Consider the following 12,429-nt stretch of genomic DNA (forward strand, 5'->3'; position numbering starts at 1 on the left):
CTTGGTGGTGGACATGAATTGATGGAATGTACATACATTGATTTATCTTTTCTTTGAAAATACATAGTAAACCAGTGTTTTTTATTTTATTTTGTATTTTAGGTCTCTTGAAAAGCCACAAATAAAGTCAAAGGAGCCGAAGACTATTTTGATATTGTCCGGTGGCACCATTATACCAACATTAAATATTGAAAATTAAAAGGCTACGATTTAAGTATTTTTTTTATTATTATAGGTATTAGATTATTGAACTTGCAGTCATTATTAAAATTCAATTACTTATTAGAAACTGAACCAACATTGCAATATTATAGATTATTTCTGGGTGGTGAACATGAATTGATGGAATGTACATACATTGATTTATCTTTTCTTTGAAAATACATAGTTAACCAGTGTTTTTTTTACATTTTGTATTTAAGGTCTCTTGAAAAGCCACAAATAAAGTCAAAGAAGCTGAAGACTATTTTGGTATTGTCTGGTGACACCATTATACCATATACTGTAGATATATATAAAATTCAATTTAAATTTATTGAAATTATTGAAATTAAAAGGCTACGATTTAAGTATTTTTTTTATTATACGTATTAGATTATTGAACTTGCAGTCATTTTAAAAAATCAATTATTTAATATAACCTGAATCAACATTGCAATATTATAGATTATTTAATTTAATTATTCAATAAAAAAAACTTTCATTACAAAAACGAAGAAATTCGAAGAAAAAAAGTTTCAATATTTTAAATTTCTAATTCAACCATTCAGTTTGGTTTAAGATTTAATGTATGTTGCAAACTTTACAAACTTAACTTAATCTCAGGAAAACATACTCCAACCACATTTTTTGACTAAATCAATATAAACCTCTTTTTTTCCCTGCACAAAGTGCGTAAACAAACAATGAATTGAAGCCCCTCTCGGTCCAGGTCACACCCATGTACCCACCCACCCACCACCCACTCCTACGTCATCGCCGACAACACACTACATGCGTCAACGTCACCGACACCGGCAGAGACACACAAACCCTCGCGCGGATGAACTTCAGTGGATTATCAGTGAACTTCTTAAAAAAAGTCTCGGAAGAGAGGATCCGAAACGCTCCCTCTCTCTCCCGCGGGAATGAGTCACGACTGAAGTGAGGTTTTTGAAATCAATCGGTGCGGACTGGAGACCCTGCGTGGGGGTGTTCACGCGTCTGTGTCTGCGCCTTAAAGAGGACCAGCAGGACCGGTACACGGGCGCAGACCCTGGTGCCAGACATGGGTGACCTCTGGCATCTTCTCCTATCCCAGAACTTTTAAGATCCGAGGGGCTCTAAACTTTTTTTTTTGACTCAAACTTAATACTAAGTCTGACAAGAACCAACCCGTTCAAGTTCTCCAGACCCTGATCTCCAAAACCAAGATGCGTCCAAACGCTGCGTCCCGCTTCCAGATGCTGCTGCTGGTCCTCTGGTCCATCTTACTGGTTCGCTTCGGTTCTGGTTTTCCAACCCGACACAAGAATGCGCTCCTGAAGGTAAGGTCTGGTTCACATTAAGATTGGCCCTGAACCTTTAAACTTTTGGGGGCACATGTGTTCAAATAAACACGATTCAATGGATGGTAAACCAAATGTCTTCAACTTGCATGAATCTGAAGGATGTTGTTTTGGTTTTACTACGATTAAAGTTAAGGAAATTAATTAATTATTATTGTAAGAATGTCAAATATAAAGTTTATCTTCTATGTCATGGGGTGGAATTGGAGGAATGTGACCGCCACAGACTAACAATTTTCAATGAAAGTTTGAGCATTTTTTTTTGTATTGTTTATATTCTGCTGTATTTAATGTTAAAATAGCAACTTGGATAGTTTATGGAGCTACCTTGGCTACCAACCTTCCAGAGGGATTGGGGCAGTTTTTACTTTATTTATTTAATTTTTTTATGCAATTTTAAAGACATTTAACAGATATATATACAATTTTAAAGATATGTATTTTATTCAAACACAGTTGTCAGTTTCATTGAGCAGATACATTTTCTCTAACCAGAAAATAAATGCATTCCTATTAAGACGTAATTAAAATATTAATTTTAAACCATTCAATATTTTCCTTTGTTTGCATTATAAATATTCCATTATTCAAAATACACAGGGATACACATTGTGACAGGGTTGTGCGATCAATTCAGAATGAGAAGGAATATCATCCACTAGCTATGCTAGCAAGTAAACCATTTATAAGTAAGTAAGTAAGTAAGTAATATTTATTTATATAGCACTTTTCCAGACCAGGGTCACAAAGCGCCATATCCAATATCCATCTATATTAACGTTTGCTTATCCATTTTGTGTGTAAGGTTGGTATGGTTAAGCTTAACGGGAACTTATCTATCTTTTGAAAAAGGGCGCTTGATGGAGTCTTATGACTCCTTTAAGAAACACCTTAAGACGTTTCTATTTGTTCAGGCTTTTCCTTGTATTTCTCGAAATCATGTGTTGTTCTCAGTATTATCTTGATCTTTAAAGTATGTACTTTTTTGAGTATTGTTTTGATTGTTTAAGCGCTTTGTGAACCTGGTCTCGAAAAGCGCTATATAAATAAATATTACTTACTTACTTACTTACTAAATCATATGAAATTTTCTAGGAACTTGTCTTCTTGAGACTTTGGCTCCTCCTAGGGTTGGTGTCATTTCACTTTAAAAATGCCGTTGTAGTAGTCATGTTAGCATTACAGGGTGTATGTATGTATATATGTCAAATGAGATTGCTTACCTTTATATTTTTGTACTAAAATATTTTCATAAAACTTGTGATGACTAGGTGTTTTGTGTTATTTTTATTTTCACTGTAAAAGTTCTTGGGGATGGTGTGAACATGCTACATATCGCACTCGTTGTGGTGTTGTGGTGGGGGGGGGGGGATTACGGTACAAAAACAAAGGTAAAGTAATGTTATTTACAAAGCCATAAGTCATAATGCATATCATATTTAATTATCCACAATCTGATACAATACCTCATCAGTATCCATCCTTCATTCAGACAATGGAAGTCTGGAAACAAAATTTTCGTGCAACAGCTGCAAACCGGGACATGGAAACTTTTGCGACGTTAAACAAGTGCTCATGGGAAATGTAGCCTCCCGTCCGGCTAAAAACAACCACTTTGGTCCACTGGCGTCGCACGACTTCAAATCGCATAGAATCACTTTAAATGTAGCTTTAAAGTGCAATCTCTATGATTTACAATTCTAGGGTAATTGCTCATATCCCTTGTTCAACTACAGAATAAACTGTATATATTCAGATTTAAAATGATATTGTCCCTCATCTATCATAAATGAACTGTAGTATCAAGAGAATTTGGACAACGAAACACCTTTGGAACGTTTGTTTTGAAACCTAAAGGACTCCTAAATGCAATCATAAACAGGAAAATTGAACTAAGAAGATTGTTTTTAATTAATCGAATTACTCCAGTATCGTGATTCGTTCCTCGTGACTTCATTTAATGACCCAAGAGATGCAAAATTATGTTTTAGCAGTGCTAGCTTTCGTCTATTGTTCACCCTCTCCATGTATAGTAAGGTCTGCTCAAACTACTGTGTAGTGATAAATCCTGCTAACTCCCAGCACTCGCCCCCTCACACTCGCACAAAGTACAGAGGAAATGTTTGTCTTACACACAGACTCTGTCGGATCAAAGTCTGTTTGTGTTTGTGTCACGGTTCAGTTCTCTCGGTGTGTGGCCTCCACTGAGTATACCCCTGCTGAGTTTCTCCTTCTCTCTCATCATCTGTCCAACTGATGTTGACAACAAAACACGGAGATTTGGGAGGTAAATATGGATGAGAGAAGAAGAAAGAAACTGACTTCTGTTGTCAATAAATATAACAAACTTAAACTGGGCGAGTCCGTTTATGTACATAACTGCTGGTGAAAGTTAAAGTGGAGCGAAAGTTTCGTACCATGCACTTATGTAACGACAAATCTTAAGCAGACATTAATGCTTAGATGGAATAGATTGATAGTATAGCTTAGGTGCTAACATTTGATTGTTTTTTATTGAATTCAAAATGTTGTCACCGGCAACTTTCCAGTGCAACTTTCGAGTAATAGGCTGATGAATCTTCATGAATCGTCATAAGAGAGGATGCTTAAAGCACGGGTTAGGTTTTAACAAACGAGTACCCTCCTTTATGATGCTTGCCGGCACCTGTAAGCACCTGTAAATATGAGGCCATAGCTCGTGTGTGACAGCGACTGAATGTCAACAATAAGTAATTTAATCCTTCAACAATGTTGAGGAAGTTTTTGATGGCACATTAGAGCAACAAACTCAACTCAAGAAATGAGAGGACGCTCCCTTGTCTTATTGACTAACAACAAATGGCCAGAGACTGGAACCAACCCCCATTATTTACAGCATTGTTTAAGGAAAATTGTCATTTTAAACTGCTTACTGTAAACTCTCACTTTTACCATAAACACACCCCTTATCCTGTGATAGGTCAAGCATCAACGTTTGTCATGAAATCCTGGAAGTCTGCACCTCCAAGGGACTCAATGTGTAAACAAAGCGAGGTGTGATTACAGCTTGCTGGAGAAGGGTTTAAGCCCATTATTACATCATAATGGACTTCGCTCTTATAACCTCTTGTTTGCCCATGCTTCAGATAGAGGGGAGAACTTTAAAAATTAATAAGTGTAAAGTAATAGTGAAGTCTCAAAGATGTATGCTTGAAACTGAGTGTTGTTACTACGTTCCGATTACACAAAACACGATGTATAGTATCGAAAGTGAACAAAATGCCATTCGTAAAACTGAAACATCTTCCAGGGAATACATTTTTTACGCTATTTTAATTCGTACCACCAGACGTTGTTGCAATATGAGGAAACGTAGCTAGTGACTGACGGGTGAAAGCTTTGAATTAAAACAGTGCAGAAGTACAGTTATGTGAGCCCATTTGCAACCTGCAGTCCAATCGAGATTCCATGAACCACACATTTATTCTTGCAAATCCCTTATTGTTCTTCTTGAAAACGCCTTTGATATCTGCAGGCCCATAACTTCAGGGCTGTACCCTTCCTCCCCCACCACCAGGTCCTAAACCTCTCACCTCTGCACTCACCATGCCTCTCCAACTTCTCCCTGAACCTGAATATGTGCCGCCGATAGGAAAGGAATCTTTGTTGTTAGTAGTGATAGAGATATTTTTCTTCGTGTCTGGATTCTTCTACTTTCTCTGGTAAACACTCGTAAAGCCATCAGCGCTCTGCCCTTTGATCAGAACAGCCCCACTATGACAAGAAGGGCCGGATCAGAGAGAAGGAGGAGAGGGGGTGATATACAATGCGAAAGAACACAGGATCCAGATGTGTTACAAGATGAGGAGGGTGTTAAAGTTTGCCACTGACCCGTGGACTCCTGAGTTAACCGTCTCTACTTAAGTTTTTAATGCAAAGAAAGAACATACTAACATAATAGTTCAAACTGCTGAGACCTTCAGAAAGCTATAAGCATTTCCTTTAAACCCACTTGCTAACAAAATGCTATCTTAGGAATGTTGAGCTACGCACTGATGTGAGTCAGCGCTGACGGCAGTTCACTCTCCAATGCTGATGTCTTGATCATGCATGATGATTGAATGAGACCAGTAAATCTTCGTCAAGTATCAAATGATGTAGCAAATGAGTGAAGGCGAAGACAAGGCTCTTCAAGTGGATGACATCCAATGCTTCGTTTTCTGTATGCCTCTCGGGGTTCTCATCTAAACAAGCATTGTATGCTCACATTCTTGCATTTGACCTTGTGCATACCTTCTTTCTGGGACAACAGGCGATGAGGGGAGAGTACAGTGTGTTCATAAACTCTTCGGCATGTTGTCCACCGTGATTTGCTGAAGTAGCTTTTAATGGCCGTGGATTTGTGCTTCACAATTGTCCTTAAGTCATTTATTTGTTCTATTCCTGGATCTCTGTGGAAAGTAAAGGATTTAAAAAAATCTACTGCCATTGAAAAGGGTTTAATTTGCACTTTTACTGAAAGTTAAAAAGTGCTTCTGTGTTCAGAATGTGTGTAGCAGCGAAGGGGTCTTATGCCTTTGCACGCGCTCTCATTAAAGCTAAAAGAGAATCACTCTGGTATAGGCCCCTCTTTGTTAACAACCTAGATGCCATGAAATGTTTGGATGCCACTTGCTTGCTTATATGCCTGATGCCCTGGTCTCCAAAATAACTAGCCTTTGCTACTCAAAGATTGATTTTCTACCAAAACAATTTGTAAAGTTAGTTTCTAATACTGATATGTTGAAGTCACTATTTCCACTCAATTTAATAGCTGGACCATATAATTGATTTTTTATAACCCTATACCGATTTTTCCTCTTTCTCAAGGCTCATGGACACCCGGTACACAGTGGTGGGGTCCAATATATAACAGATGATTTGGATCAGCAGAACCAGGTCCAAAGTCTACTTCCTGAGCCTCACAATCAGCAGAGAAGATGGTCCCACCAACAACATCGCCCTATTGGGATTCTTCCTCAGCCGGAGCCGCAAGAGGAAACGGACCCCTTCATAGATTTCAAGAACTTTCCAGGCCTGGCCAACGCTGATATGAACTCGCAAAATCCCAATATACAGGTACATACTGTTAGATTGTTGCTTTTATAGCATCCTGTTTGTAAACAATATGTTGAAGATAATATATATCTGATAAAATGAGTAGTACCTGTCATAAAGCTTACATAAAGAGACGGTCATTCTGCACTGGGGCAGCATTTCCGAAGTCAGACAGGGTGACAGTCAAAACGTAGTGTATGAATTGAGCTTTTCTTAACTTGGACTGATTTCTTTTTTAACCGCTACTAAGATCTGATTTTAACATTTGCGTAAGTGGGACCGTGGCAACCTCTAAGATGAGTCATTGAGGTAATGCAAGGTATTCCTACCCAATAAATGAACACATTCTCTACTGCAGTGAACGGTTTGGTCGACTGAATGATGAAACTCCAGACTGGCTTTGGGCTGATTGTCTAAAAATGGAAGTGACTCCTGACGACAAGTCGGGCATAATGAATAAAGGAACAGAGGAGCCAACGAAATGTGCAAAAAGTGCTATTCTATATGTGACTCAAACATTTTCTATCTTTTCATTTCCGCTAAGGTTACCATTGAGGTAGTGGATGACCCACAGATGGAGGTTGAAATGGACTTGGCAAAGGAAACGGACTGGCTACCATCTTCTTCCTCCTCCCCTTCAACCGTAGATTGGATTGGTGGCAAGAAGCTTTTTTGGCCCCTTTTCTGGAGTTACACCGATGCTGATTCCAGCGAGGAGAGCACCAACCGTTCAGGAGCCGAAGAAACAGGCGAGGAAGAGGAAGATTACTCTCTTGATTATGGCAGTGAGGAGCCTTTGCCTAGTGGTGTGGGCGGAGACTGGGATAACCATTGGAACGAAGGATGGAATCCCATACAGAGTTACTATGGTGAGTATTTTCTATACTGGAGAAATGTCAATAGTTTGAGCATTATTTCGAATAAAGCTAGCTTATTTCTAGAGGACATCTTTGTCCTAATGTTTCCTTGTTCTGATTTCTAAAAGCCTGAATTCAATGTATAGCTCAGGAATCCCTGCTACAAAAAAACAGCAAATCAAAGGCAGACGTGACAAGGAAGCAGCACGGACCAAATAACAGCAGCATGCAAGCCAGTATAAGCACTCGACCGTCCGAAAATTGCGGGTTTTGGGCACTTTGAAGTCAACACTGGTCGTGCCGGTCGCGGAAGCCAGGCTTTTGAAGATGGGTTCGATGCACTCGCTAATGGCAGCGTGAGGCCGGCACTGTTCTCTGGGACAAAACAGCTCTCTGCTTATGGACAATTAGAGGGCAGATTGGGAACACAGACTCACAGGGGCCATTTGACCAGCCCTTTCATCCTTCCCCGGGATCCCAGAGACCCCCCTCCCCTTAAGACCCCGGCGGCCCTCACTGCCCTTTGCGGCACAGTCTTTTGAGCCAGTTCAAGAATTTAGTGAGGGGGGGCTTTTAGGGTTCCGCATAACTTTTACAGCTCCCTTTCCCCTCTTGATTTTGCCTTCCTGTGATGGGAAAATATTTTGTTTCAGCTTCAACAGATTACTCATTCAGTGACAAAAATAGCAAAGAATGAGAGAGAAGACAGAAGGTGGACAAAGACGAATGGAATGTAAAATAAATGTCAATTCACAAAGCGCTGGGAAGCGTAATATGACAAAATCAGAAACCTAAAGGCCAAGATTTTATTTCGCTCTGGCTTCAGCTTTTCACTCATGGGTTGTTTGTCTATCAGAGAACTACATTGAGTACTTCAAGGGGCAACAATGCCTGTTAAACGGACCATAAATCAAGCATGTATGCTGTAGCTCCTACTGTAATTAACCCCCTTCTTATGCTTCAATTCTGTTTGGCCACATGGCTAGTTGGCATATACCACAGAGTAAAATGGGTGCCTGCTTCACCCAAACTGGCATGTCTGCGTTCATTTTGCCTTTAATCAAGAATGCCCTGTTTTCCATGCAATTAACAATGAGGAGGAGGATGGCCACAATACTGCCGACCTCTAATTTACAGGAGCTGCCATAGCACTGACGTTTCTTTTTTTCCGTGGGAAAGGTTAGGGCATATGGTTCCTTCACTTTGGACTTAGAAGCAAATTGTGATATAAGAAGTTTTTTCCAGAACACCTACAAAATGTTGTCATTCATTCCTTGTCCCACCATCTCTTGAAATTTTAGATCTAAAAGCTGTCTGTTTATTTAGCATTTGTTTTACAATATATTTTGGAGTAAGGGAGTTTCATTTATCCTTTACAGAGAAGGGGACAGATGACTGGTCCACCTGGTCAACCTGTTCAGTCACTTGTGGTCAAGGTGAAAAAAAGAGGACCAAGGCTTGTGGTTATTCCTGCACACTCACCGAGGCTGCAAAGTGTGACTTAGACCCATGTCCTGGTGAGATCTGATTTTCATTAGAAACAAACAAAAAACAAGTGTTGTTTTTTCTCCGTTTTAATGCCAATTTATCTCCACAGGTGATTTGAACACAGTTTCGGAACCGTTTCCATTCGAAATGGAAAATGGTACGGAGCCATTTGGAACCGGTCAGTATCTAGTTTTATTACACTGAACACGTACCATACTAAATAGGGATTTATACCAAAGTGTGACTTAATATTCCGAATCTGATATTTAATAAATATTTATTGTTCTTCACTTTGACACCTATACTATGCCTTATAAATATAAAGAATACTTAACACTAGTAGTCCCAGTATTTAACTGTTCTACCTAGAATTCCCAGGCAAGAGCCGAATGGCCTGTGGACACTCATTTTTTATGTAAACGAGGCAATCATTGTCACTCCACAGGAGGGAACATGGTGAGAGGGAGTGGGGGGGGGGCTCTCTTCTTTGGTTTATGAGAAGACTCCTCATCTGCAGTGTGAACAAATGTTAGTGATGGATTGATGTGGCCTCATGAAGCAGCATCAGTTGTTTGGATCTTGATAATGATTCAGTGTTATCATTTTGAAAGGCCACTAGATGGCACTCGCTGCATTATAATATTTGGCTCTGATCTACCAACTTAACATGGCATAATTTTTAAACTGAGACTACCATCTAGTGGCCTTTTAAAATGATGACACTGAATCATGATTCAGCTTCGACAACTGATGCTGCTTCATGAAGCTTCATCAACCCATCACTAGTTAATAACTAGCTAACAGAATCTCATGTTGCTATTAGGCTAGTAAATGCACTTTTTGTGGATATAGATATGTGAAAAAGATACTGAGTGGCCTTATCTTCTCAGATGTTGACAGCTGTGAAAAGTGGATCAACTGTAAAAGTGACTTCCTGCAAAGGTACATGCACCAGGTTTGGTCCGAGTTGCCCAGCTGCCCCTGCTCCTACCCTTCGGAAGTCTCATACAAGGTGGTCAGTCTATTCGACGACGCTCACGAGAGGCCCTTCCGCTGGCGCGACGCAAGTGGTCCTAAGGAGCGACTGGATATCTACAAACCGTCGGCGCGGAGTTGTATCCGCTCCGCGCTGTCCAGCGACTCTTCCACTCTGGCCTCGCAACACTGTTGCTACGACGAGCGTGGCCGCCTTATCACTCGGGGGAAAGGCGCGGGAACGCCTAACCTGATCAGCACTGAGTTCTCTCCTGAGTTGCATTTCAAAGTCGACGTGCTGCCTTGGATCTTGTGCAAAGGCGACTGGAGTCGCTTCCATGCAGTTCGGCCACCGAACAACGGGATGAGCTGCCAAGAGAACCCCCATGAAGATGTTTTCTTAAACGAACTGGAAGAGGCCAGGGAGTACTGAGAAATCACTGCCAAAACGTTTCGTTTACTCAGATGGTCCGTCCTTTTTTGAATGCTTCCAGCCTTTAAACATCTCAAGTATACAGTACATCAGTCAATTCAGACTTAAAAGGATAAGTGGCTTTTTTCAAGTTGGGGGAAATATCTTTTCGGCATATCCAGGATACAGCTCCTTATCCTCCTGGTTTCTGGACAAATTTTTGGATCAATCCTCATCAAAAATGTGTCAACCAGACCAACTTGATAATTTCTTGTAGATCTGAAATGTAGGGACTGACCTACATTTCATAAATGCTGCTATTTAAAACGATACTTCAGGTTTGGTGCATCAGTAGACCCCGGGCGCCTCACAGTTTTTTTCAAACTGGTTTCTCCTGGACACAAAAAGATGGTGAACCAGATAGATAAGCTACAACAACAGTCGAGGAATTTGAGTTCAAATATCATCTTGCATTTCTCCAGTGCTTTTTCACGGTAAACATCCATTGATCAGGGTGCCAAAGAGTTGCAAATCAGACTGTTGGTGCCATTTTAATTCAAATCTCTACGGTGCAATTTCTTCAGCGATTAGATTTACTTGTAGATTTGTCTTTGCAATGCTCTCAGGGGAATTAACTGACCGTCAACAACCGGGCGAGGGGCACGTTTTAGGAGTGTTTAGATGATAGATGATTTTGTCCTAAATCAGAAGCCCCCTTATAAAGTGTCCATCAGCGTGTTGTCAGCTTCAGTACATACACTGAGCGGGTTTTTATTCTGACACTTATATGAGACAATAGCAGAACCTCTGTCCCTTCTGTGACATTCACTCCAAACCTAATTTCTTTCAAGGTTGTGTATTTGCAAAACAAAAACAAAAAAAACAACACATTGTGGATTTTATTCAAAGGCACTTTATTTAAATATATAAATGTATACAAAATATATATTACTCGTTTCTTGGTGACAGTATTGTTGTGAGGTGAAGCCACAAATGCTGCATCGTGGTCTGTCGGTTATTAAAAAAAAAAGCATGGTCTGTTTGTGATTTCTGGATCTAGTATTACATGAATAGCGTTGTACAGTATTTATTTGTTTATTTGTAAGTTTTGTTGAAGCTTTGAAAATGACGTGATGCACTAATTGGACTGAGAAGGAATAAAGGCTCCCGGTATCTAAAGGGAATCTCTTGCCTCATGTCACTTCAAAAAGCAACAACAACAAGTTTATTTTTGTGTGTGTTTTATTACTTGTTGTACTGCAACGATGGATTAATATGTCATTCCAATTATGATAAAGAAGTATATAAAGAATTTGCATTCATCCGCTGGCTTTCTGGTGTGTTGTTTTTGTTTTTAAAAACAGAAGAAAATCATAACTTCACAAGTGTGGCTTTATATTTAGATCTGCTAGAAACACAGGGATAACTAGAATTCACAAGTCAATTGTCATGATGATGATCAAACCCTTTTTCTTTTTTATTAATAATTCAAAACCTGCCATGAGACTTTAAAATTAGATAGATTTGTGATCCAACTAGTTATTAAAAATGTATGCATCCAACAAAAGTACTAATAAGAATTGAAATGTAAAATTCAATGAATACTTTTCTGGGCATTTAAAATAACTGTAAGAGCATGTCTTTACAGCGTTATGAAAGTCCCTGGCAAGCACACTTCACAAAACAGCAAGCGTCCTTTCTGGACCACAGGGAGTCACAAATCTTTAAATGATATGTTGATCCTGACCGTGATTCGGAACACCACCAAAATGATGTGATCCATTTCAACATCTCCCGTATATGTAATTGAAATCCATTGTTCCGTTATTTTGCCAACCGAAAGACAGATAAAAGCTGTAAATCACATATTCTCCCTTGTGGAAGTATCTTTTTTGTACACAATTTTAAACACTGCTGCTTTTAAGGTTGTGCAGCTAATCTATTGATTACTGATAAATGGCCTCCAGGAAGTGATCTAGTAGGTGGAGCGCAGATGAAGGCTATAGTTCGTTTTTTATTAGGTCAATTTGATCCATCACACTCATTCTCATAATGAAACACAGAGAAATACATA

General features: G+C 39.5%; 1 protein-coding gene across 1 annotated transcript; it reads left to right on the forward strand.

Annotated features, from left to right (window-relative positions):
* Nucleotides 1–1,048: 1,048 nt before the first annotated feature.
* ism2b (isthmin 2b) lies at nucleotides 1,049–11,593 on the forward strand. Its single transcript, XM_087805044.1, has 6 exons — nucleotides 1,049–1,526; nucleotides 6,396–6,644; nucleotides 7,168–7,492; nucleotides 8,860–8,997; nucleotides 9,078–9,146; nucleotides 9,859–11,593. Exons 1-6 carry the CDS (start codon nucleotides 1,413–1,415, stop codon nucleotides 10,374–10,376), a joined length of 1,413 nt encoding a protein of 470 aa, XP_087661170.1. The 5' UTR covers nucleotides 1,049–1,412; the 3' UTR covers nucleotides 10,377–11,593.
* Nucleotides 11,594–12,429: the final 836 nt, after the last annotated feature.

Source organism: Callionymus lyra, chromosome 13, assembly GCF_982586985.1.
Source record: "Callionymus lyra chromosome 13, fCalLyr1.hap1.1, whole genome shotgun sequence".
NCBI lineage: Eukaryota > Metazoa > Chordata > Actinopteri > Syngnathiformes > Callionymidae > Callionymus > Callionymus lyra.